General features: G+C 51.3%; 1 protein-coding gene across 1 annotated transcript in view; it reads right to left on the bottom strand.

Annotated features, from left to right (window-relative positions):
- Positions 1-2,124: 2,124 nt before the first annotated feature.
- Positions 2,125-27,803, bottom strand: part of RHOG (ras homolog family member G) — an 80,288-nt gene continuing 54,609 nt past the window's right edge. The window contains exon 2 of the mRNA XM_063950848.1: positions 2,125-7,103. Within this exon, the coding sequence (XP_063806918.1) occupies positions 6,503-7,078 (576 nt within the window). The 5' untranslated portion in view covers positions 7,079-7,103 and the 3' untranslated portion in view covers positions 2,125-6,502. The remainder of the gene's footprint in view (positions 7,104-27,803) is intronic.

The following is a 27,803-nucleotide window of genomic DNA, read 5'->3' as shown; positions in this document are numbered from 1 at the left end:
TGGGTGATAGAGGCAGTGGGTGACAGGGAGAGGCAGAGGGTGACAGCAGATTGCAGGGGGAGGCAGTGGATGACAGCGAGAGACAGTGGGTGACAGGGAGAGGCAGAGGGTGACAGCAGATTGCAGGGGGAGGCAGTGGATGACAAGGAGAGACAGTGGGTGACAGAGTGAGGCAGAGGGTGACAGCAGATTTCAGGGGTAGGCAGTGGATGACAGGGAGAGACAGTGGGTGACAGAGAGAGGCAGTGGGTGACAGCAGATTGCAGGGGGAGGCAGTGCTTGACAGAGAGAGACAATGGCTGACAGAGAGAGACAGTGGGTGACAGGGAGAGGCAGAGGGTGACAGCAGAGTGCAGGGGGAGGCAGTGGGTGACACAGAGAGACAATGGGTCTCAGGGAGAGACAGTGGGTGACAGATAGAGGCAGAGGGTGACAGCAGAGTGCAGGGGGAGGCAGTGGGTGACAGAGAAAGACAGTGGGTGACAGGGAGAGGCAGTGGATGACAGAGGCAGAGGATGTCAGCAGAGAGCAGGGGGAGGCAGTAGGTGACAGAGAGAGACAGTGGGTGAATGATAGAGGCAGAGGGTGACAACAGAGAGCAGGGGGAGGCAGTGGGTGACAGGGAGAGGCAGAGGGTGACAGCAGATTGCAGGGGGAGGCAGTGGATGACAGGGAGAGGCAGAGGGTGACAGCAGATTGCAGGGGGAGGCAGTGGATGACAGAGAGAGATAGTGGGTGACAGAGAGAGGCAGTGGGTGACAGCAGATTGCAGGGGGAGGCAGTGCTTGACAGAGAGAGACAATGGGTCTCAGAGAGAGACAATGGCTGACAGAGAGAGACAGTGGGTGACAGATAGAGGCAGAGGGTGACAGCAGAGTGCAGTGGGAGGCAGTGGGTGACAGGGAGAGACAGTGGATGATAGGGAGAGGCAGTGGGTGACAGACAGCAGATGGTGGCAGCAGAGAGCAGGGGGAGGCAGTGGGTGACAGAGAGAGACAGTGGGTGACAGGGAGAGGCAGAGGGTGACAGCAGAGTGCAGGGGGAGGCAGTGGATGACAGAGAGAGATAGTGGGTGACAGAGAGAGGCAGTGGGTGACAGCAGATTGCAGGGGCAGGCAGTGCTTGACAGAGAGAGACAATGGGTCTCAGAGAGAGACAATGGCTGACAGAGAGAGACAGTGGGTGACAGATAGAGGCAGAGGGTGACAGCAGAGTGCAGTGGGTGACAGGGAGAGACAGTGGATGATAGGGAGAGGCAGTGGGTGACAGACAGCAGAGGGTGGAAGCAGAGAGCAGGGGGAGGCAGTGGGTGACAGAGAGAGACAGTGGGTGACAGGGAGAGGCAGAGGGTGACAGCAGAGTGCAGGGGGAGGCAGTGGATGACAGAGAGAGATAGTGGGTGACAGAGAGAGGCAGTGGGTGACAGCAGATTGCAGGGGGAGGCAGTGCTTGACAGAGAGAGACAATGGGTCTCAGAGAGAGACAATGGCTGACAGAGAGAGACAGTGGGTGACAGATAGAGGCAGAGGGTGACAGTGGGTGACAGGGAGAGACAGTGGATGATAGGGAGAGGCAGTGGGTGACAGACAGCAGAGGGTGGCAGCAGAGAGCAGGGGGAAGCAGTGTGTGACAGAGAGAGACAGTGGGTGACAGGGAGAGGCAGAGGGTGACAGCAGAGTGCAGAGGGAGGCAGTGGGTGACAGAGAGAGACAGTGGGTGGCAGCAGAGTGCAGTGGGTGACAGAGAGAGGCAGTGGGTGACAGAGAGGCAGAGGGTGACAGCAGAGAGCAGGGGAGGCGGTGGGTGAGAGAGAGGCAGTGGGTGACAGCAGAGAGCAGGGGAGGTAGTGGGTGACAGAGAAAGGCAGTGGATGACAGGGGTATAATTACAATGTCCTGCACAGTGTGTACAGCAGGGAGCATGTACCTTGGAGGGGGCAGGAACACAGCGGCCTCTGCTCTGTCTGTGACAGGGCCCCCCGTCCCGTGTGCTTTCCTCAGTCTGGAACACACAAGGTTAGCCCTGCCCACCTAAGGTAAGGGACCGCAGCTGCAACTCCCTCGCCCTTGTACACACACGAATCTGAGGCGGCGGGAGTACACACAATGCAAGGAATGGCGGCAGTCATTGTATACACATTACGTTTAATGGGCGTACAGTGCAGATAATAAGCGCCCACGTGGCTGGCAGCATGGGAAACGCTGGGTGGAAATGGAAGCAAATATCAAGACTAATACACATAAGGGCAGCCGCCCCCTTCAGTGCAGAGTAATGTGACCGGGCATACACCGCTGCAGCACTTTCACTGTGTTTGTATAGATGGGTTTTAGTTGTTCTTGTCCAGTCAGACGCAGCTGCCTCCATCATCAGGTCACAATGTACACAGGTGCTTCCACAAGTCAGGTCGCCCGCCACACCCTGTTCTTTGTCCGCATCTAGGTGCCCCAACAGAGTCGCAGGTCCATGTTGCGTGTGGAAAGAGATGCACAATGCGCACAGACTGAATAAGGCCGCCGTGCTCTTTGCTGTACATCCGGTGTTGTCTCTCCATATATTACTCTTCCATATGCTGTAATCATGGGCGTAAGAGTGGGCGCAGGGGGTGCCATTGCTATGGGGCCCAGAGGCTTAGAGGGGCCTGGACCCAGGTTATAAAGTTGCCCAGCCTAAATTGTGTGACATTATATTGTCAGTGAGAAGAGTGTGTGGTGGATGTTAAGATGGTAAGTGGGCACTGTATTGTGGCACAGCATGAACTGGAGGACACTGTATTGTGGCACAGTATGAACTGGAGGGCGCTGTAATGTGGCACAATATGAACTGGAGGACAATGTAATGTGGCACAGTATGAACTGGAGGGCACTGTAATGCTGCACCGTATGAACTGGAGGGCACTGTAATGCTGTACAGTATGAACTGGAGGGCACTGTAATGTGGCACAGTATGAACTGGAGGGCACTGTAATGTGGCACAGTATGAACTGGAGGGCACTGTAATGTGGCACAGTATGAACTGGAGGGCACTGTAATGTGGCACTGTATGAACTGGAGGGCACTGTAATGCTGCACAGTATGAACTGGAGGGCACTGTAATGCTGCACAGTATGAACTGGAGGGCACTGTAATGTGGCACAGTATGAACTGGAGGGCGCTGTAATGTGGCACAGTATGAACTGGAGGGCGCTGTAATGTGGCACAGTATGAATTGGAGGGCACTGTAATGTGGCACAATATGAACTGGAGGGCACTGTAATGTGGCACAATATGAACTGGAGGGGACTGTAATGTGGCACAGTATGAACTGGAGGGCACTGTAATGTGGCACAGTATGAACTGGAGGGCACTGTAATGTGGCACAATATGAACTGGAGGGCACTGTAATGTGGCACAGTATGAACTGGAGGGCACTGTAATGTGGCACAGTATGAACTGGAGGGCGCTGTAATGTGGCACAGTATGATCTGGAGGGCACTGTAATGTGGTACAATATGAACTGGAGGGCACTGTAATGTGGCACAGTATGAACTGGAGGGCGCTGTAATGTGGCACAGTATGAATTGGAGGGTACTGTAATGTGGCACAGTATGAACTGGAGGGCGCTGTAATGTGGCACAGTATGAACCGGAGGGCGCTGTAATGTGGCACAGTATGAATTGGAGGGCGCTGTAATGTGGCACACTATGAACTGGAGGGCACTGTAATGTGGCACAGTATGAACTGGAGGGCACTGTAATGCTGCACAGTATGAACTGGAGGCAAATGTAATGCTGCACAGTATGAACTGGAGGGCACTGTAATGTGGCACAATATGAACTGGAGGGGACTGTAATGTGGCACAGTATGAACTGGAGGGCACTGTAATGTGGCACAGTATGAACTGGAGGGCACTGTAATGTGGCACAATATGAACTGGAGGGCACTGTAATGTGGCACAGTATGAACTGGAGGGCACTGTAATGTGGCACAGTATGAACTGGAGGGCGCTGTAATGTGGCACAGTATGATCTGGAGGGCACTGTAATGTGGTACAATATGAACTGGAGGGCACTGTAATGTGGCACAGTATGAACTGGAGGGCGCTGTAATGTGGCACAGTATGAATTGGAGGGTACTGTAATGTGGCACAGTATGAACTGGAGGGCGATGTAATGTGGCACAGTATGAACCGGAGGGCGCTGTAATGTGGCACAGTATGAATTGGAGGGCGCTGTAATGTGGCACACTATGAACTGGAGGGCACTGTAATGTGGCACAGTATGAACTGGAGGGCACTGTAATGCTGCTCAGTATGAACTGGAGGCAAATGTAATGCTGCACAGTATGAACTGGAGGGCACTGTAATGTGGCACAGTATGAACTGGAGGGCACTGTGATGTGGAACAGTATGAACTGGAGGGCACTGTAATGTGGCACAGTATGAACTGGAGGGCACTGTAATGTGGCACAGTATGAACTGGAGGGCACTGTAATGTGGCACAGTATGAACTGGAGGGCACTGTAATGCTGCACAGTATGAACTGGAGGCAAATGTAATGCTGCACAGTATGAACTGGAGGGCACTGTAATGTGGCACAGTATGAACTGGAGGCAAATGTAATGCTGCACAGAATGAACTGGAGGGCACTGTAATGTGGCACAGTATGAACTGGAGGGCACTGTAATGTGGCACAGTATGAACTGGAGGTCACTGTAATGTGGCACAGTATGAACTGGAGGGCACTGTAATGTGGCACAGTATGAACTAGAGGGCACTGTAATGTGGCACAGTATGAACTGGAGGGCACTGTAATGTGGCACAGTATGAACTAGAGGGCACTGTAATGTGGCACAGTATGAACTGGAGGGCACTGTAATGTGGCACAGTATGAACCGGAGGGCACTGTAATGTTGCACAGTATGAACTGGAGGGCACTGTAATGTGGCACAGTATGAACCGGAGGGCACTGTAATGTGGCACTCTATTAACTGGAGGGCACTGTAATGTGGCACAGTATGAACTGGAGGGCACTGTAATGTGGCACAGTATGAACTGGATGGCACTGTAATGCGGCACAGTATGAACTGGAGGGCACTGTAATGTGGCACAGTATGAACTGGAGGCAAATGTAATGTGTCATAATCTGCTCTGCTCTTTGTAACGTGGAGGGCAGTATAATGTTACATAATGAGCACTGGGGCACTGTAGTGTTGCACAATATGAAATGGAGACACTATAGTGTGGTATAATATGAACTGGGGCACTGTGTGGCATCATTTGAACTGGAGGGCACTATCATGTTGCATAATATGAACTGGGGCACTGTGTGGCATAGTGTGCACTGGCAGCCCTACAGTGTGACATCATGTAACTAGGGAACACGATGATTCAGAAAATAAACTAGGGCACTACTATGGGGAATAATATAAACTAGGGCACTACTATGGGGAATAATATAATCTAGGGCACTACTATGGGGAATAATATAAACTAGGGCACTACTATGGGGAATAATATAATCTAGGGCACTACTATGGGGAATAATATAAACTAGGGCACTACTATGGGGAATAATATAATCTAGGGCACTACTATGGGGAATAACATAAACTAGGGCACTACTATGGGGAATAATATAATCTAGGGCACTACTATGGGGAATAACATAAACTAGGGCACTACTATGGGGAATAATATAATCTAGGGCACTACTATGGGGAATAATATAAACTAGGGCACTACTATGGGGAATAATATAAACTAGGGCACTACTATGGTTCAGGATATTAATTACTCTTGCCGAGACGACAGGGGCCCCTTCAATATGTTGCTACTGGGCCCCCAAAGTTCTGGTTACGCCACTGATTGTAATATTAGATATTCGGTGCTTACTGTATATTTATTTTCTTGATTCCAGTTTCCCAGTTGTAACATTATGGGACATATTTATTAGTTATTGGGTATGACCTGAAAATGCTTAGACTCTCAGCGCAGGTATTCTGACCTATCGCTTGTGTTTCCCATGAAGCCGAGGTGCATACGGCAGGAATTTACTGACCGCTCATTTCCGCTACAAATCCAACTACTCGGACGTCTTGCAAAAAGACAGCCGGGGACTGGCACAAGCTAACATCCCGCATGGTAAGTCTGAATAATAACTGTTTGTCCATAACAATAATAATGATTTGTACAACACCGTCAGCGAGCTTTACTGCAGGATCCTGACACAACCTGACCATGGAGAACACACAGTCGCTGCTTTCCTGGCCTCCTGGTGTAGTCGTGGATAGAGGTACGGTGGTTGCGTCCAACACAAGGTGACCGAGCAACTGTCCGAGCTTTTGCTGAACGTCACTAAACTGAGGTCTCCTATCCTGAATCTTGGGTCTAAGTTTCCATACTACAGAATACACATACTTTATTTATTGGTTGAGGGGACTGCAAATAGTCTTCAGCACTTTGAAAGGGGAGATTGTAAGGCCTAGGAAGGACGTTGTGAGGGCCTTCCCCTGGAGGCATTCCCTACTCACAATATGAAGCATGGACTCTTCTTCTTGACCGGGGTTGGGTCAAGAACAGCTTTCACTGACTCCATAAAGACCTCCTTGATGCCGTCATGGTTCAAAGCCGAGCATTCCATGTACTTGACGGCGTGGATGTGCTTGGACAGGCTGACGCCCTGCTGGTGGGTGATCAGGGAAAGGTTCTGCTCCTTCAGCTTTTTGATGGCTTCAGGGTTATTCCGGAGATCCTTCTTAGTCCCCACCAGGAGGATGGGCACATTCGGGCAGTGGTGGCTCACCTCCGGGTACCACTTGTGCTTTACGTTTTCATAGGACGGAGGACTAGAGATGGAGAAGCAGATGATAAAGACGTTAGTCTGGGGGTAGGAAAGTGTCCGTAGCCGGTCGTACTCCTCCTGGCCCGCCGTGTCCCACAGGTTTAAGCTAACAGTTCTCCCGTCCACTGTGCTCTGAGCGCTGTAATTGTCAAACACCGTGGGGATGTACTCCTTGGGGAAAGCGTTGGTGGTGTAGCAGATGAGGAGGCAGGTCTTCCCCACGGCGCCATCTCCCACCACCACGCACTTAATGCTCTGCATCGTGTGTCTGCCGGGTCTCAGCAACCTGGAGAAGAAGAGATGGACGTGGTCAGACATGAACACCGCTGTCAGCAATCTACTCAGTATTTATTTCTGCTACAGTTTAGAAAATGCAAGGATGGTTGCTACGGGTGACATCACTTTATCCTGCGCACCAGGTTTTCAGCAAACTCCCAATAACTGGCGTACTGCTGCAATGTCACTGTCTTCTGAATGAATGGACGGGGAACTGGTGACATACTGTATCACACAATATCGTTACCTAAGCTTCAGGATGGGAGAACTACTATATATATATCTGTATAATAATGTTACATGGTCTGTCCCGAGGCAAACGTGTCCAGTGGTAGCGTGGCTGATTCAGGACAGACGTGCGCCCGCCAACAGCTCCCACTTCATGGGGACGAAGAGAAGGGACCACAATTATAGAACGGCCTGGGTAGACGTGGGTGGGCTAGAGGGATTAATATGCTTATATATACACATATGAGTGGGAATAGAACCCCCCTCCTGGCAATCTGGCACCAGTCACCTAAACCCAACCCGTGGAGACATGGTTCACACATTGGGATGTGTAGTGTGATCAGATGTCTGCGTCTAAAGGGCCCATCAGCAGCTGACATTCATCGCCAGGTGAACGGTGATAGCGTCATGTTGCGGGGACAGGTTTGGGTTTGATTAGCTGCCTGTGGTAGACGTGCTCGCCCGGCTGGATTGCTGCTCATCTTGACTGTCTATCCTGCCGTTATCACGGGCAGTGTGCCACGCCCAAACCTGTTTCTGTGACCTGACGCTATCACCGTACACCTGGACAAGTTGGCGATATAGAGAACATCACACACGTGAGAGGTTGTTACCTTGCTTACTGAACCACCCTCATATATATATATATATATATGTGGCGACACGGTGGGCCCAGGTGCGACAAAATGCTTTGGGCCCCCCATCCCATCCAAGGCTACCCCCTCACCCCTGGAGAGGATCTGGTGAGGGGTACCTGCTCAGGGCCAGAGAAATGGATACCTAGCAACAGTGCCGTCACTGTGTGCAAGAAACGGCATCGGAGCCCCCCACCTCCATGTAAAATAGAGGCAGTGCGCGCGGCAGGAGTGCAAAAAAATATAGGGGCATGGCTTTGTGGGGAAAGGGTGTGGCCACAAAATAGTACCACAGCGTCCCCTTTTTACACATTATGGCAGACAGCGCCCCCTTTTTACACATTACGGCAGACAGCGTCCCATTTTTTACACATTACGGCAGACAGCGTCCCCTTTTTACACATAACGGCAGACAGTGACCTCCTTTTTACACATAACGGCAGACAGTGACCCCCTTTTTACACATTACGGCAGACAGTGACCCCCTTTTTACACATTGAGGCAGACAGAAAAGAAAGAAAGAAAGAAAGAAAGAAAGAAAGAAAGAAAGAAAGAAAGAAAGATAGAAAGAGAATTATACTTACAGTCTCCGCTGGCTCAGGCTCCTCGTGCAGCTTCTGGCAGACGATGATCCCGGGCAGGAGAGAAGGAGGAGGAGGGAGGTGGAGGAGGGAGCCGCAGCAGCGCACTGTAATTGGTAGAGGTGCTGCAGCATTCACAGCGGCGGAGGACAGCCTATGGGGAAGGAAAGGGACAGCAGCAGCGTCTCTACCAATTACAGTGCGCTGCTGCGGCTCCCTCCTCCACTTCACTCCTCCTCCTTCACCCCCGTAGCCGCTGCTCCTCTCCTGTCCTCGGCGGCGGCTGTGTGCTGCGGGCGGCAGTTTGACTCATTACATGCCGCGCTGCTTTGGGCCCCTAGACAGTGGCGGGCTCCAGTGCAACGCACTGGTTGCACTGGCGGTAGTTCCGCCACTGATATATATATATATATATATACACGCAAGTCACACATGTGCAGTTGGCCAGCAATGAAGCGGTAAGTTAGTAACACTGCTACGTCAGTGTTAGAGATCCCCAGGACAGCTGATTTTCAGAGCAGATGTCCCCACACTGGAGCAATACTGAAGGCTAACCTTGACACTCCAGCTGTTGGTGAACTACACATCCCAGCATGCCCTGCATCAGTTTTAGCATGGCCAAATAGCAAAACTGTAGCAGGGCATGCTGGGATGTGTAGTTCAACAACAGCTGGAGTGTCGAGGTTAGCCATCACTGATGTAAGCACTTACCCAGCCATGTCACACACTAATTTGGGGCTTTGCAGCCTTGGGACCCTCCATTCCCCCTCACACCATACTTGCCTACTTTTGAACAAGCCTGTCAGGGAGATGTGACAGTAACACCTATCGGCACGGACGTGCACTGCTATATCGGAGAGACGTGGCACGAAAATGACTTACATCCAAATGTAAATAAGCCCCAAAGTTAGTAAGATCTACTCGTTGAAGAAAAGACTCTGATATGTTTCAGGATTTGTGTATTGTGTTTTACAAGAGGCTCCATATACTGTAAGTGGCCACAAGAAACCTTATGTAAAATCATGTAGCCATAGGGATCACTGTGCCTTATAAACAATGCTGGGACTGATGATCCCATGTGAATGTTTATATCTCTGATTTCTCTTTCTCCCCAAGAATGTAACAGCTGGATAATGGGGGTCAGGTGCAATCAGGGAGATTGCTGGTCTATTCAGGGAGTCAGGGAGATCGCTGCACTATTCAGGGAGTCAGGGAGATTGCTGCACTATTCAGGAGTCAGGGAGATTGCTGCACTATTCAGGGAGTCAGGGAGATTGCTGCACTATTCAGGGAGTCAGGGAGATGGTTGGTCTATTCAGGGAGTCAGGGAGATCGCTGCACTATTCATGGAGTCAGGGAGATTGCTGCACTATTCAGGAGTCAGGGAGATTGCTGCACTATTCAGGGAGTCAGGGAGATTGCTGCACTATTCAGGAGTCAGGGAGATTGCTGCACTATTCAGGGAGTCAGGGAGATTGCTGCACTATTCAGGGAGTGTGGGAGATCGCTGCACTATTCATGGAGTCAGGGAGATTGCTGCACTATTCAGGAGTCAGGGAGATTGCTGCACTATTCAGGGAGTCAGGGAGATTGCTGCACTATTCAGGAGTCAGGGAGATTGCTGCACTATTCATGGAGTCAGGGAGATTGCTGCACTATTCAGGAGTCAGGGAGATTGCTGCACTATTCAGGGAGTCAGGGAGATTGCTGCACTATTCAGGGAGTCAGGGAGATTGCTGCACTATTCAGGGAGTCAGGGAGATTGCTGCGCTATTCAGGGAGTCAGGGAGATTGCTGCACTATTCAGGAGTCAGGGAGATTGCTGCACTATTCAGGAGTCAGGGAGATTGCTGCACTATTCAGGGAGTCAGGGAGATTGCTGCACTATTCAGGGAGTCAGGGAGATTGCTGCACTATTCAGGGAGTCAGGGAGATTGCTGCACTATTCAGGGAGTCAGGGAGATTGCTGCACTATTCAGGGAGATTGCTGCACTATTCATGGAGTCAGGGAGATTGCTGCACTATTCATGGAGTCAGGGAGATTGCTGGTCTATTCAGGGAGTCAGGGAGATTGCTGCACTATTCAGGGAGTCAGGGAGATTGCTGCACTATTCATGGAGTCAGGGAGATAGCTGCACTATTCATGGAGTCAGGGAGATTGCTGCACTATTCAGGGAGTCAGGGAGATTGCTGCGCTATTCAGGGAGTCAGGGAGATTGCTGCGCTATTCAGGGAGTCAGGGAGATTGCTGCACTATTCAGGGAGTCAGGGACATTGCTGCACTATTCAGGGAGATTGCTGCACTATTCATGGAGTCAGGGAGATTGCTGCACTATTCATGGAGTCTAGGAGATTGCTGGTCTATTCAGGGAGTCAGGGAGATTGCTGCACTATTCAGGGAGTCAGGGAGATTGCTGCACTATTCATGGAGTCAGGGAGATTGCTGCACTATTCAGGGAGTCAGGGAGATTGCTGCGCTATTCAGGGAGTCAGGGAGATTAGCGATTGCTGCACTATTCAGGGAGTCAGGGAGATTGCTGCACTATTCATGGAGTCAGGGAGATTGCTGCACTATTCAGGAGTCAGGGAGATTGCTGCACTATTCATGGAGTCAGGGAGATAGCTGCACTATTCAGGGAGTCAGGGAGATTGCTGCACTATTCAGGGAGTCAGGGAGATTGCTGGTCTATTCAGGGAGTCAGGGAGATTGCTGCGCTATTCAGGGAGTCAGGGAGATTGCTGCACTATTCAGGGAGTCAGGGAGATTGCTGCACTATTCAGGGAGTCAGGGACATTGCTGCACTATTCAGGGAGATTGCTGCACTATTCATGGAGTCAGGGAGATTGCTGCACTATTCATGGAGTCAAGGAGATTGCTGGTCTATTCAGGGAGTCAGGGAGATTGCTGCACTATTCAGGGAGTCAGGGAGATTGCTGCACTATTCATGGAGTCAGGGAGATTGCTGCACTATTCAGGGAGTCAGGGAGATTGCTGCGCTATTCAGGGAGTCAGGGAGATTAGCGATTGCTGCACTATTCAGGGAGTCAGGGAGATTGCTGCACTATTCATGGAGTCAGGGAGATTGCTGCACTATTCAGGAGTCAGGGAGATTGCTGCACTATTCATGGAGTCAGGGAGATAGCTGCACTATTCAGGGAGTCAGGGAGATTGCTGCACTATTCAGGGAGTCAGGGAGATTGCTGGTCTATTCAGGGAGTCAGGGAGATTGCTGCACTATTCATGGAGTCTGTCACGATCCGGGTATCTGGACGCCATTTCTTACCCATCAGATGCCTCCTAAGGCTGGCTCAGCGCTCCAGGACCGGATCCCATCTGTTATCCTGATGTTTACATTCCTGTATCCTTTCCTGTCACTCTGAGACGCTGTCACAGTAAACGCCATATTACACCTGGCATGGCGTCTCCCGCGGCCTCCGCCGCCGTCCCTGAGCGTCTGCATGCAGAGTGTCTGAGTGGCGATTACGTCAGCCGCGGCCTCCGCTGTGTCCGCGTGGTTGGATGTGCACCTGTCAGCTTGGCGCCTCCTGTCTCCAGTGGCCGGCGCCGCCATTACTGTTTTCATTACCACATGGATTACAAACCAAACTTCCCTCCAAGTGTCTGCATGGGCGCAGCCATCTTGGATTCTGTCAGCTGATCATTTCCACCAATCTGTTCTCAGTATTGATAATCTGCATAATTGCCTAGCCAATCCCTTCCTTGCTGCAGGTATAAATACACTGTGCCTGAGCAAGGAAGGCGTCAGTGCTTTGGTTGTCAAACCTAGTTCCTGTTTGTCTCTCTCCTGTGATTGTCTTTCAGGTTCCAGCTCCTGTCTCAAGACTTCCACCATAGAGACCCGCACCAGCATTCCACCTGCGGTGTAGCCTGACTCTCCGATCCATTGTGGATTCATCTGTTTCCAGCTACAACATTACCTGCTTCCAGCCCAGCTTCCAACAGAGTACAGCTTCTCTTAAAGGGCCGGTGTCCTTTCTACAGTTTACCACTCTCCACCGGTATTATTATTTCTCCGCTCTCAAACTCTACATTTCATTCATATTGCATCGCTCTCAAGCCTCATTTATTATTTAACTGGTTCCAGCCAGTATCCACTCCGTGCCAACATCTGTCTGGTTCCAACCAGAACCCACAGCAGCTATTTTATTTACAGCAGTCCAGCTTTCCCTGGAACACCAGCTGATACGATCCTGGGCTTTCTTCATTGCTACAGTCAGGCCTGGTAAGGACTTTCCAACTCGCAGATAATAAGAACTGTCTCATACTACCAGAGCTCTGTGGCCCCTGCCCCTGTAGTACCCAGGAACTGTATTATTTCTCTGCTGATTTTATGTTTCTTTTACTGCTACTGTGATGCATGGAGTTTGTCATAAATAAACATCATTGACTTTTATTCAAGTTGTCGTGGTCACGCCTTCGGGTGGTTCTTCTTCATGTTTCTTACATGTCCAGGGGTCTGATACAACCTCCCAGGTTCCGGTACATCTCAGCCCCTACAACTGAGGCTGCCTCCCGTCAGCTCAGGCCCTCAGTTGTGACAGTAAGCACTGACCTAAATGAATCCAGCCGGAGACCAGGATCAAGCGGCCAGGCCGATGCAAGAACTGGCAGCCCGACTAGAACATCAGGAGGCTGCACAGGGCCACATCATCCGCTGTCTCCAGGATTTCTCTACTCGGCTGGATGGGATTCAGACAACTCTCCGTGGATCAGGCGCGTCTGGTGCGTCAACCACAGTGACTCCAGCTATAACCCCACCCACCTTACCCATTTCTGCTCCATGTCTTCATCTTCCAACGCCAGCAAAATTTAACGGATCTCCAAGATTCTGCAGGGGATTTCTCAACCAGTGTGAGATTCAGTTTGAGCTACAACCTGGCAATTTTCTCAGTGACCGTACAAAAATTGCCTACATTATTTCTCTTCTCAGTGGCTCAGCCCTTGATTGGGCATCACCGTTATGGGAGAGGTCCGACACCCTGCTATCTTCCTACACTGCCTTCGTGTCAACATTCAGGCGCATCTTCGACGAGCCAGGCCGGGTAACCTCAGCTTCATCCGAGATTCTCCGTTTACGCCAGGGGTCACGTACTGTAGGACAATATCTGATACAGTTCCAGATCCTGGCATCCGAACTGGCATGGAACGACGAGGCCCTGTATGCTGCATTCTGGCATGGCTTATCTGAGCGTATTAAAGATGAGTTAGCTACCAGAGACTTACCCTCTAAGTTAGATGAGCTAATCTCACTCTGCACGAAAGTTGATTTACGTTTCAGAGAGAGAGCAACTGAGCGTGGAAGATCATCTGCTCGAAAATCTTCTGCTCCTCCTCCTCGCCAACTGTCACCAACTAAAGATGAGCCCATGCAAATTGGCCGTTCCCGTTTAACTCCTGCTGAGCGCCGAAGACGTCTCTCCGAGTCTCTCTGTCTTTATTGTGCAGCTCCGTCTCACACCATTAATGCCTGTCCCAAACGTCCGGGAAACTCCAAATCCTAGCTCGCCAAGGAGAGGGCCGGCTAGGAGTAATGATCTCCTCTCCATCTCCTCAAGATTGTAATCTCCCAGTCTCACTTCAAGTTGCTCAACGTTATCGGAACGTCATTGCCCTCCTTGATTCCGGAGCAGCTGGGAACTTTATTACCGAAGCCTATGTTAAACGGTGGTCCCTACCCACCGAGAGACTTCCTTCGTCCATTTCTTTAACTGCTGTGGATGGCAGCAAAATTTTTGATGCAGTTATTTCTTTAAGGACTCTACCAGTTCGTCTGAGAGTGGGAGTTCTTCATTCCGAACTTATTTCTTTTTTAGTGATTCCAAGAGCCACACATCCTGTGGTCCTGGGCCTTCCATGGCTCCGTCTTCACAATCCTACAATTGATTGGACGACTACGCAAATCCTGGCATGGGGTTCCTCCTGTGCTGAGACATGTTTGTTTAAAGTATTGCCTGTCTGTTCTTCCTCCCCCAGGTCGTCTGATGTTCCACATCCTCCATATCAAGATTTCACGGATGTGTTCAGTAAAGCTTCTGCTGATATCCTTCCTCCTCATAGAGAATGGGACTGCCCGATTGATCTCGTTCCAGGGAAGGTTCCACCTCGAGGCCGAACTTATCCGTTGTCTCTGCCTGAGACGCATTCTATGGAGGAATACATTAAAGAGAACCTAGCAAAGGGGTTCATTCGACCTTCTTCTTCCCCAGCCGGCGCAGGCTTCTTTTTTGTAAAAAAGAAAGATGGTGGTCTGCGGCCGTGCATCGACTACAGAGGTTTGAACGACATTACCATCAAGAACCGTTATCCTTTACCCCTGATTACTGAGCTCTTTGACAGAGTTAGCGGAGCTACCATCTTTACAAAGCTGGACTTGAGAGGTGCGTACAATCTCATCCGGATCCGTGAGGGTGACGAGTGGAAGACCGCCTTTAACACCCGTGACGGACATTATGAGTACCTCGTCATGCCCTTCGGATTGAGCAATGCTCCAGCTGTCTTCCAGCATTTTGTAAATGAGATCTTCAGAGACATTCTATACCGTCATGTCGTGGTCTATCTAGACGATATCCTCATTTTTGCCAACGATTTAGAGGAACATCGTTTTTGGGTTAAAGAGGTTCTGTCCCGTCTCCGTGTCAATCATCTCTATTGCAAATTAGAGAAATGCGTCTTTGAAGTCAAGTCCATTCCGTTTCTAGGGTACATTGTGTCCGGTTCCGGACTAGAGATGGATCCTGAGAAACTACAAGCAATCCAAAATTGGCCGATACCCTTAACCCTCAAAGGGGTCCAGAGGTTCTTGGGGTTCGCCAACTATTACCGAAAGTTTATACGAGACTTTTCCACCATTGTGGCGCCTATTACTGCTTTCACTAAGAAGGGTGCTAACCCGTCCAAGTGGTCTGAAGAAGCCATGCAAGCATTTCATCTTTTAAAACAAAGGTTCATCTCAGCGCCTGTTCTGAAACAGCCTGACATCGACTCTCCTTTCATCTTAGAGGTGGATGCCTCCTCCGTTGGAGTAGGAGCGGTGTTATCTCAGAGGGCTAAAGATGGCCATTTACACCCTTGCAGTTTCTTCTCCCGGAAGTTCTTCCCAGCTGAGCGCAACTATGCCATTGGCGATCAGGAGTTGCTAGCCATCAAGCTCGCTCTAGAAGAGTGGAGGTATCTGTTGGAGGGAGCTTCTCATTCAATCACCATACTTACAGACCACAAGAACCTTTTATATCTGAAAGGCGCACAATGTCTCAACCCTCGTCAGGCCAGATGGGCACTTTTCTTTTCCAGGTTCGACTTTAAACTCCAGTTCTGTCTGGGCTCTCAGAATCGCAAGGCCGATGCCCTTTCCCGCTCATGGGAGCAAGAAAATGAGTCAGAGTCTTCAGACAAGCATCCTATTATAAATCCGTTGGCATTCTCCACGGTAGGGATGGACTCTACGCCCCCATCAGGGAAAAGTTTTGTGAAACCAATGCTAAGGAAGAAGCTCATGCATTGGGCCCATGCTTCCCGTTTTGCCGGACATACAGGTATCCAAAAAACCCTGGAGTTTATCTCTAGGTCCTATTGGTGGCCAACTCTGAAAAAGGACGTCTTGGAGTTTATTGCATCTTGCCCAAAGTGTGCTCAACATAAGGTATCCCGCCAGTCGCCTGCGGGGCAACTGGTTCCACTATCTGTTCCCCGTCGACCTTGGACCCATTTGTCGATGGATTTTATTACAGATTTACCCATGTGCAACAAGTTCAATACCATCTGGGTGGTAGTTGACCGGTTCACCAAGATGGCACACTTCATTCCTCTCACCGGTCTTCCGTCAGCTTCCAAGTTGGCTCAAGTATTCATACAAGAGATCTTCCGACTCCACGGTCTTCCTGAAGAAATTATCTCAGATCGAGGAGTTCAATTCACAGCCAAATTCTGGCGAAGTTTATGTCAAGTCCTCCAAGTCAAGCTAAAGTTTTCTACGGCTTACCATCCTCAGACCAATGGTCAAACCGAGAGGGTGAATCAGGATTTGGAGGCCTTCCTCCGCATCTATGTGTCCTCCTCTCAAGATGACTGGGTTCAATTACTTCCCTGGGCCGAGTTCTGTCATAACAACCAGTATCATTCTTCATCTGCTTCAACACCATTCTTCACTAACTTTGGATTCCACCCTAAAGTCCCTGAGTTCCAACCGCTTCCAGCAACTTCTGTTCCCGCAGTGGATATCACCTTGCATCAGTTTGCCAATATCTGGAAGAGCGTACGATCAGCTCTGCTCAAGGCATCGTTCAGGTACAAGAAGTTTGCGGATAAGAAGCGTCGAGCAGTTCCTGCTCTCAAGGTGGGTGATCGGGTATGGTTATCCACAAAGAATTTGAGGTTAAGAGTTCCCAGTATGAAGTTTGCACCTCGCTATATCGGTCCTTTCAAGATTTAACAAGTCATCAATCCTGTTGCTTACAGACTTCAGTTGCCTCCCTTCTTAAAAATACCCAGGACATTCCATGTTTCCCTGTTGAAACCGCTGATCTTGAATCGGTTTCATTCCTCACTTCGTCCAACTCCGAAAGTCCAAACTCAACGAGGCGTTGAGTATGAAGTAGCCAAGATCCTGGACTCACGTCACCGTTACGGTCGACTACAATATCTTATTGACTGGAAGGGTTATGGTCCTGAGGAACGTTCATGGACCAATGCTTCTGATGTCCATGCTCCTGCCTTGGTCCGGAGATTCCATTCCAAGTTTCCTCAAAAGCCAAAGAAGTGTCCTGGGGCCACTCCTAAAGGGGGGGGTGCTGTCACGATCCGGGTATCTGGACGCCATTTCATACCCATCAGATGCCTCCTAAGGCTGGCTCAGCGCTCCAGGACCGGATCCCATCTGTTATCCTGATGTTTACATTCCTGTATCCTTTCCTGTCACTCTGAGACGCTGTCACAGTAAACTCCATATTACACCTGGCATGGCGTCTCCCGCGGCCTCCGCCGCCGTCCCTGAGCGTCTGCATGCAGAGTGTCTGAGTGGCGATTACGTCAGCCGCGGCCTCCGCTGTGTCCGCGTGGTTGGATGTGTACCTGTCAGCTTGGCGCCTCCTGTCTCCAGTGGCCGGCGCCGCCATTACTGTTTACATTACCACATGGATTACAAACCAAACTTCCCTCCAAGTGTCTGCATGGGCGCAGCCATCTTGGATTCTGTCAGCTGATCATTTCCACCAATCTGTTCTCAGTATTGATAATCTGCATAATTGCCTAGCCAATCCCTTCCTTGCTGCAGGTATAAATACACTGTGCCTGAGCAAGGAAGGCGTCGGTGCTTTGGTTGTCAAACCTAGTTCCTGTTTGTCTCTCTCCTGTGATTGTCTTCCAGGTTCCAGCTCCTGTCTCAAGACTTCCACCATAGAGACCCGCACCAGCATTCCACCTGCGGTGTAGCCTGACTCTCCGATCCATTGTGGATTCATCTGTTTCCAGCTACAACATTACCTGCTTCCAGCCCAGCTTCCAGCAGAGTACAGCTTCTCTTAAAGGGCCGGTGTCCTTTCTACAGTTTACCACTCTCCACCGGTATTATTATTTCTCCGCTCTCAAACTCTACATTTCATTCATATTGCATCGCTCTCAAGCCTCATTTATTATTTAACTGGTTCCAGCCAGTATCCACTCCGTGCCAACATCTGTCTGGTTCCAACCAGAACCCACAGCAGCTATTTTATTTACAGCAGTCCAGCTTTCCCTGGAACACCAGCTGATACGATCCTGGGCTTTCTTCATTGCTACAGTCAGGCCTGGTAAGGACTTTCCAACTCGCAGATAATAAGAACTGTCTCATACTACCAGAGCTCTGTGGCCCCTGCCCCTGTAGTACCCAGGAACTGTATTATTTCTCTGCTGATTTTATGTTTCTTTTACTGCTACTGTGATGCATGGAGTTTGTCATAAATAAACATCATTGACTTTTATTCAAGTTGTCGTGGTCACGCCTTCGGGCGGTTCTTCTTCATGTTTCTTACATGTCCAGGGGTCTGATACAACCTCCCAGGTTCCGGTACATCTCAGCCCCTACAACTGAGGCTGCCTCCCGTCAGCTCAGGCCCTCAGTTGTGACAGAGTCAGGGAGATTGCTGCACTATTCAGGAGTCAGGGAGATTGCTGCACTATTCAGGGAGTCAGGGAGATTGCTGCACTATTCATGGAGTCAGGGAGATAGCTGCACTATTCAGGGAGTCAGGAAGATTGCTGCACTATTCAGGGAGTCAGGGAGATTGCTGCGCTATTCAGGGAGTCAGGGAGATTGCTGCGCTATTCAGGGAGTCAGGGAGATTGCTGCACTATTCAGGGAGTCAGGGAGATTGCTGCACTATTCAGGGAGTCAGGGAGATTGCTGCACTATTCATGGAGTCAGGGAGATAGCTGCACTATTCAGGGAGTCAGGGAGATTGCTGCACTATTCAGGGAGTCAGGGAGATTGCTGCGCTATTCAGGGAGTCAGGGAGATTGCTGCACTATTCAGGGAGTCAGGGAGATTGCTGCACTATTCAGGGAGTCAGGGAGATTGCTGCACTATTCAGGGAGATTGCTGCACTATTCATGGAGTCAGGGAGATTGCTGCACTATTCATGGAGTCAGGGAGATTGCTGCACTATTCAGGGAGTCAGGGAGATTGCTGCACTATTCAGGGAGTCAGGGAGATTGCTGCGCTATTCAGGGAGTCAGGGAGATTGCTGCACTATTCAGGGAGTCAGGGAGATTGCTGCACTATTCAGGGAGCCAGGGACATTGCTGCACTATTCAGGTAGATTGCTGCACTATTCATGGAGTCAGGGAGATTGCTGCACTATTCATGGAGTCAGGGAGTTGCTGGTCTATTCAGGGAGTCAGGGAGATTGCTGCACTATTCAGGGAGTCAGGGAGATTGCTGCACTATTCATGGAGTCAGGGAGATAGCTGCACTATTCAGGGAGTCAGGGAGATTGCTGCACTATTCAGGGAGTCAGGGAGATTGCTGCGCTATTCAGGGAGTCAGGGAGATTGCTGCACTATTCAGGGAGTCAGGGAGATTGCTGCACTATTCAGGGAGTCAGGGAGATTGCTGGTCTATTCAGGGAGTCAGGGAGATTGCTGCACTATTCATGGAGTTAGGGAGATTGCTGCACTATTCAGGAGTCAGGGAGATTGCTGCACTATTCAGGGAGTCAGGGAGATAGCTGCACTATTCAGGGAGTCAGGGAGATTGCTGCACTATTCAGGGAGTCAGGGAGATTGCTGCACTATTCAGGGAGATTGCTGCACTATTCATGGAGTCAGGGAGATTGCTGCACTATTCATGGAGTCAGGGAGATTGCTGCACTATTCAGGGAGTCAGGGAGATTGCTGCACTATTCAGGGAGTCAGGGAGATTGCTGCACTATTCAGGGAGTCAGGGAGATTGCTGCGCTATTCAGGGAGTCAGGGAGATTGCTGCACTATTCAGGGAGTCAGGGAGATTGCTGCGCTATTCAGGGAGTCAGGGAGATTGCTGCACTATTCAGGGAGTCAGGGAGATTGCTGCGCTATTCAGGGAGTCAGGGAGATTGCTGCACTATTCAGGGAGTCAGGGAGATTGCTGCACTATTCATGGAGTCAGGGAGATTGCTGCACTATTCAGGGAGTCAGGGAGATTGCTGCGCTATTCAGGGAGTCAGGGAGATACCTGCACTATTCAGGGAGTCAGGGAGATTGCTGCACTATTCAGGGAGTCAGGGAGATTGCTGCACTATTCAGGGAGTCAGGAAGATTGCTGCACTATTCAGGGAGTCAGGGAGATAGCTGCACTATTCAGGGAGTCAGGGAGATTGCTGCGCTATTCATGGAGTCAGGGAGATTGCTGCGCTATTCAGGGAGTCAGGGAGATTGCTGCGCTATTCAGGGAGTCAGGGAGATTGCTGCGCTATTCAGGGAGTCAGGGAGATTGCTGCGCTATTCAGGGAGTCAGGGAGATTGCTGCGCTATTCAGGGAGTCAGGGAGATTGCTGCGCTATTCAGGGAGTCAGGGAGATTGCTGCGCTATTCAGGGAGTCAGGGAGATTGCTGCGCTATTCAGGGAGTCAGGGAGATTGCTGCGCTATTCAGGGAGTCAGGGAGATTGCTGCGCTATTCAGGGAGTCAGGGAGATTGCTGCGCTATTCAGGGAGTCAGGGAGATAGCTGCGCTATTCAGGGAGTCAGGGAGATTGCTGCGCTATTCAGGGAGTCAGGGAGATTGCTGCACTATTCAGGGAGTCAGGGAGATTGCTGCACTATTCAGGGAGTCAGGGAGATTGCTGCACTATTCAGGGAGTCAGGGAGATTGCTGCACTATTCAGGGAGTCAGGGAGATAGCTGCACTATTCAGGGAGTCAGGGAGATTGCTGCACTATTCAGGGAGTCAGGGAGATTGCTGCACTATTCAGGGAGTCAGGGAGATTGCTGGAGTATTCAGGGAGTCAGAGAGATTGCTGCACTATTCAGGGAGTCAGGGAGATTGCTGGTCTATTCAGGGAGTCAGGGAGATTGCTGCACTATTCAGGAGTCAGGGAGATTGCTGGAGTATTCAGGGAGTCAGGGAGATTGCTGCACTATTCAGGGAGTCAGGGAGATTGCTGCATTATTCAGGGAGTCAGGAACATTGCTGCACTATTCAGGGAGATTGCTGCACTATTCAGGGAGTCAGGGAGATTGCTGCACTATTCACGGAGTCAGGGAGATTGCTGGAGTATTCAGGGAGTCAGGGAGATTGCTGGAGTATTCAGGGAGTCAGGGAGATTGCTGCACTATTCAGGGAGTCAGGGAGATTGCTGCACTATTCAGGGAGTCAGGGAGATTGCTGGAGTATTCAGAGAGTCAGGGAGATTGCTGGAGTATTCAGGGAGGCAGGGAGATTGCTGGAGTATTCAGGGAGTCAGGGAGATTGCTGGAGTATTCAGGGAGTCAGGGAGATTGCTGCACTATTCAGGGAGTCAGGGAGATTGCTGCACTATTCAGGGAGTCAGGGAGATTGCTGCACTATTCAGGGAGTCAGGGAGATTGCTGCACTATTCAGGGAGTCAGGGAGATTGCTGGTCTATTCAGGGAGTCAGGGAGATTGCTGGTCTATTCAGGGAGTCAGGGAGATTGCTGCACTATTCAGGGAGTCAGGGAGATTGCTGGAGTATTCAGGGAGTCAGGGAGATTGCTGCACTATTCAGGGAGTCAGGGAGATTGCTGCACTATTCATGGAGTCAGGGAGATTGCTGCGCTATTCAGGGAGTCAGGGAGATTGCTGCACTATTCAGGGAGTCAGGGAGATTGCTGCACTATTCATGGAGTCAGGGAGATTGCTGCGCTATTCAGGGAGTCAGGGAGATTGCTGGAGTATTCAGGGAGTCAGGGAGATTGCTGGAGTATTCAGGGAGTCAGGGAGATTGCTGGAGTATTCAGGGAGTCAGGGAGATTGCTGGAGTATTCAGGGAGTCAGGGACATTGCTGCACTATTCAGGGAGTCAGGGAGATTGCTGCACTATTCAGGGAGTCAGGGAGATTGCTGCACTATTCAGGGAGATTGCTGGAGTATTCAGGGAGTCAGGGAGATTGCTGGAGTATTCAGGGAGTCAGGGAGATTGCTGGAGTATTCAGGGAGTCAGGGAGATTGCTGGAGTATTCAGGGAGTCAGGGACATTGCTGCACTATTCAGGGAGTCAGGGAGATTGCTGCACTATTCAGGGAGTCAGGGAGATTGCTGGAGTATTCAGGGAGTCAGGGAGATTGCTGCATTATTCAGGGATTCAGGGAGATCGCTGATATTTCAGGGAGTCTCCTGCAGAATGAGGGAGGGTAGGTAACTATGCCTCACACTGTATTCTCCCTTCTATGTGACGGACCCCAGAACCTGCTGTGACCCACCACTGCAGAGGCTTCGGTGACCAGTCCCAGGGGGGAGATACCGCAATGGATAATTGGGAGTATAATTTACCCCAATCATTGCACACAGGGCTGTAATGTAACTACTGGGATCCCCTCCCCCCTGACCACAACTGCATTGCAGAACGTGCCAGGAAACGGCCGGGGGTCACAAAGAGGAATTTCTTGGGTCACAATAAACAAAAAATAAAAAAAAATTTGGAGGAAATATTACTTAAAATGGGATTATCCTTCAGCGAATTACAGAGAGAGTTCCTGCAATTCAGTACTGTGACTGAGGCCTGTTATTAAACGGAAAAAAACAAATAGGGAAGGGCAACCAATGACACTGGTCTGTGGGAGGGGAGAACATACAAACACACACAGGGTCGCTTCATCCTATACGTCCATTGGTGAATGGGCAGCTTTCATACAGACCATGTACTATGGACCTTTAGGCAAAGTGTATTTACTATTTAAAAAAAAATAGGCAAAAACATTTGTTATCACTGTAATAATCTGTTTAAACATAATGCTGTAACTAACAGACCCAGCCGAGGTGTCTATCTGACACTGGCAGGTCATCCCTGCGCTGTTATTATGCTAATGGAGTGCAATTATACAAAATAACGTCATGACAGGGGAGACTTAGGGGATCATTCCGAGTTGATCACTCGCTAGCAGTTTTTAGCAGCCGTGCAAACGCTATGCCGCCTCCCACTGGGAGTGTATTTTAGTTTAGCAGAAGTGCAAATGAAAGGATCGCAGAGCGGCGGCAATTTTTTTTTGTGCAGTTTCTGAGTAACTTCAGACCTACTCAGCGCTTGCGATGACTTCAGACTGTTCGCTTCCTGTTTTGATGTCAAAAACACGCCCTGCGTTCTCCCCAGGGCCGTAACTGCGCTGTGTGCCAAGTGGGCTTGGCACACAGCGCAGTTGCCCTGAGGGCGCACGGCCAGCGGCATGTAATGAGTCAAATTGACTCATTACATGCCTCTGAAGTCTGTGCCGTGCGCCGCCGCCGCGCTGTGGAGGAGAGCTACAGCGCCGGGCAGGTGAGAAGGAGGAGGAGGGAGGGGGAGCAGGGAGCCGCAGCAGCGCTATTTCATTGGTAGTAAGCGCCGCTGCAGCATCCCCCTCTCCTTCCGAATAGGCTGCCCGGCGCTGCTGTGGATGCTGGGATGCGGTTCCTCTATTCCAGCATCCACAGCAGCGCCGGGCAGCCAATATGGAAGGAGAGCGGGATGCTGCAGCGGCGCTTACTACCAATGAAATAGCGCTGCTGCGGCTCCCTGCTCCCCCTCCCTCCTCCTCCTTCTCACCTGCCTGCACCGAGGGAGCTGAGCTGCACGAGGAGCCTGTCAGCGGGGAGATGGTAAGTATGTATCTCTCTCTCTCAGGGGGACACCGTCTGCCATAATGTGTAAAAAGGGGGACTGGCTGCTGTAATGTGTAAAAAGGGGGACTGGCTGCCGCAATGTGTAAAAAGGGGGCCTGGCTGCCGCAATGTGTAAAAAGGGGGACAGGCTGCCGCAATGTGTAAAAAGGGAGCCTGGCTGCCGCAATTTGTAAAAAGGGGGCCTGGCTGCTGCAATGTGTAAAAAGGGGTCCTGGCTGCTGCAATGTGTAAAAAGGGGACGCTGTCTGCTGCAATGTGTAAAAAGGGGGACTGGCTGCCGCAATGTGTAAAAAGGGGGACTGGCTGCCGCAATGTGTAAAAAGGGGGCCTGGCTGCCGCAATGTGTAAAAAGGGGGCCTGGCTGCCGCCAGAGGCGTAACTAGGGTTTTCGGAGCCCAGGGCAAGATGGAAAATGGCGCCTCCCCCCCCCCCAAAAAAAAACAAAACACAAAATGAAGCATGTGCGCGCACCGAAGGCGAGCGCGGCAAAAAAATGGGCGTGGTCACACACCAGAAGGGGTGTGGCTACGCTCCAGAAGGGGTGTGGTCACTGAAAATGGCCCACAGTGCCAGTTACATTGCCCCACAGTGCCGGATACATGCCCCACAGTGCCAGTTACATTGCCCCACAGTGCCGGATACATGCCCCACGGTGCCGGATACATTGCCCCACAGTGCCAGATACATGCCCCACAGTGCCAGATACATGCCCCACTCAGTGCCAGTTACATTGCCCCACAGTGCCAGTTACATTGCCCAACAGTGCCAGTTACATTGCCCCACAGTGCCGGATACATGCCCCACTCAGTGCCACATACATGCCCCACGGTGCCAGTTACATTGCCCCACAGTGCCGGATACATGCCCCACAGTGCCAGATACATTGCCCCACAGTGCCAGATACATGCCCCACTCAGTGCCACTTACATTGCCCCACAGTGCCGGATACAATGCCCCACAGTGCCAGATACATGCCCCACAGTGACAGTTACATTGCCCCACAGTGCCGGATACAATGCCCCACAGTGCCAGATACATTGCCCCACAGTGCCAGATACATGCCCCACTCAGTGCCAGTTACATTGCCCCACAGTGCCGGATACAATGCCCCACAGTGCCAGTTACATTGCCCCACAGTTGCAAGTTACATTGCCCCACAGTGCCAGTTACATTGCCCCACAGTGCCGGATACATGCCCCACGGTGCCGGATACATTTCCCCATAGTGCCGGATACATTGCCCCACAGTGCCAGATACATGCCCCACAGTGCCAGATACATGCCCCACTCAGTGCCAGTTACATTGCCCAACAGTGCCAGTTACATTGCCCCACAGTGCCAGTTACATTGCCCCACAGTGCCGGATACATGCCCCACAGTGCCAGATACATTGCCCCACAGTGCCAGATACATGCCCCACTCAGTGCCAGATACATGCCCCACAGTGCCAGTTACATTGCCCCACAGTGCCGGATACAATGCCCCACAGTGCCGGATACATGCCCCACAGTGCCAGATACATTGCCCCACAGTGCCAGATACATGCCCCACTCAGTGCCAGTTACATTGCCCCACAGTGCCGGATACAATGCCCCACAGTGCCAGATACATGCCCCACAGTGCCAGTTACATTGCCCCACAGTGCCGGATACAATGCCCCACAGTGCCGGATACATGCCCCACAGTGCCAGATACATTGCCCCACAGTGCCAGTTACATTGCCCCACAGTGCCGGATACAATGCCCCACAGTGCCGGATACATGCCCCACAGTGCCAGATACATGCCCCACAGTGCCAGTTACATTGCCCCACAGTGCCGGATACAATGCCCCACAGTGACGGATACATGCCCCACAGTGCCAGATACATTGCCCCACAGTGCCAGATACATGCCCCACTCAGTGCCAGTTACATTGCCTCACAGTGCCGGATACAATGCCCCACAGTGCCAGTTACATTGCCCCACAGTGCCAGATACATTGCCCCACAGTGCCAGTTACAGTGCCCCACAGTGCCAGATACATTGCCCCACATTGCCAGTTACATTGCCCCACAGTGCCAGACACATGCCCCACAGTGCCAGGCCCCACTTGGTGCCAGATACTTGCCCCACTGTGCCGCCGGACCCCCCGTGCCGCCGCCCCCCCCCCCCCCCACCCCCCCGTCACTCACCGGCCGCTGGCTTGTTATGTGAGGGGAGGGGAGGAGAGCGCAGCGCCTCTCCTTACCCTCCCCGCTCCAGGTCTCCGGCGGCTGTCTGGCGCCGGTTCGCTAGCCAATCAGAGCTCGCGGACCGGCAGCCAATCAGGAGCCGGTCCGCAAGCTCTGATTGGCTAGCGCCGGAGACCGGACACAGCAGCGCTGCTGGCAGCGGCGGTGAGGGGAGGGAGAGACGCTGCGCTCTCCTCCCCTCACATTTAGGGTTGACGGGGGCGAGTGGGGCATGATGCCCTGAACGCCGGCAGCGCCCCCCTCTCCTGGGCCTGCCAAGGCGCCCAGGGCACGTGCCCCACTCACCCTACCCTAGATACGCCTCTGGCTGCCGCAATGTGTAAAAAGGGGGCCTGGCTGCCGCAATGTGTATAAAGGGGGACACCATCTGCCGTAATGTGTAAAAACGGGGACGCTGTCTGCTTTGATGTGTAAAAAGGGGACGCTGTCTGCCGTAATGTTAAAAAAGGGGACGCTGTCTGCCGCAATGTGTAAAAAGGGGGACTGGCTGCCGCAATGTGTTAAAAGGGAGACTGTCTGCTGTAATGTGTAAAAAGGGGGACGCTGTCTGCTGTAATGTATAAAAGGGGCTCTACCTGGTGTAGTGGCGCTACTGTGCAGCGTAATTTGAATAATGTAGACTACTGTGCACCGTAGTATGAATTGCTATTATTTTGTGGCCACGCCCCTTCCCCATGAAGCCACGCCCCTATATATTTTTCGCGCGCCTACGGCGCGCACTGCCCCTATCTTACGTGGGGGGGGCCGCCAATGTCGTTTCTTGCACACAGCGCTAAAATGCCTAGTTACGGCACTGGTTCTCCCAGCCACGCCTGCGTTTTTCCTGGCACGCCTGCGTTTTTTCGAACACTCCCAGAAAACGGTCAGTTGACACCCAGAAACGCCCACTTCATGTCAATCACTCTGCGGCCAGCAGTGCAACTGAAATGCTTCGCTAGAACGATGAAACTACATCGTTCGTTGTAATAGTACGACGCGCGTGCGCATTGCGCCGCATGCCCAGAACTGCCATTTTTTTGCCTGATTGCTGCACAGCGAATGAATGCAGCCAGCGATCAACTCGGAATGACCCCCTAAGTATCATGTAGGGCTGAGTAAGCACATTCTCCGTCTCTCTAATGTAGCAATTAAGGGGTGACAGTATAAATATTCCTATTACAGAATCTGATAGACAGCTGCAGTTATGAAAGTCTGGGGGGAGATGTACTAAGCATTGGAGAGAGATATAGTGCCGGCTAATCAGCTCCTAACTGCCATGTTACCGGATGTGTTTGAAAAATGACAGCTGTTAGCGGATTGGCTGGTAGTTTATCTCTCTCCACTTTATCACTCAGCAAGGCTTAGTACATCTCATGACACAGCTCACAGATTACGGTAACCCCAATCCTCTGCCGTACTTGCATAGAAACTAGGGAGTGATAAAGCCCATCACACGGGCAGCTGTGAGACATGGACCCTTCCAGTACATCTGCAATCCCTATGCTGGCGCAGAGTAGCTGCGGGAACTGAGACGCTGCCGCCACGTTCTCTGAGTACAAGATCACAGATATAGTCTGAGAAATGCCCCGGAAACGCTCGTGACATGCCTGCACATTTGCTGCCACTCCCCGTAACCAACCCAAATGGTTCCCCACTTTGCAAAGAAATCCTCACACGAGCAACACTGAAAAGGTCCCTTGGCGCGTGTGCAGTGCGACCGTGACGCATTTACAGTCAGATGACAATCG

This window comes from Pseudophryne corroboree, chromosome 2 (assembly GCF_028390025.1).
Source record: "Pseudophryne corroboree isolate aPseCor3 chromosome 2, aPseCor3.hap2, whole genome shotgun sequence".
NCBI lineage: Eukaryota > Metazoa > Chordata > Amphibia > Anura > Myobatrachidae > Pseudophryne > Pseudophryne corroboree.
This window is presented reverse-complemented; position numbering and strand designations above follow the sequence as displayed.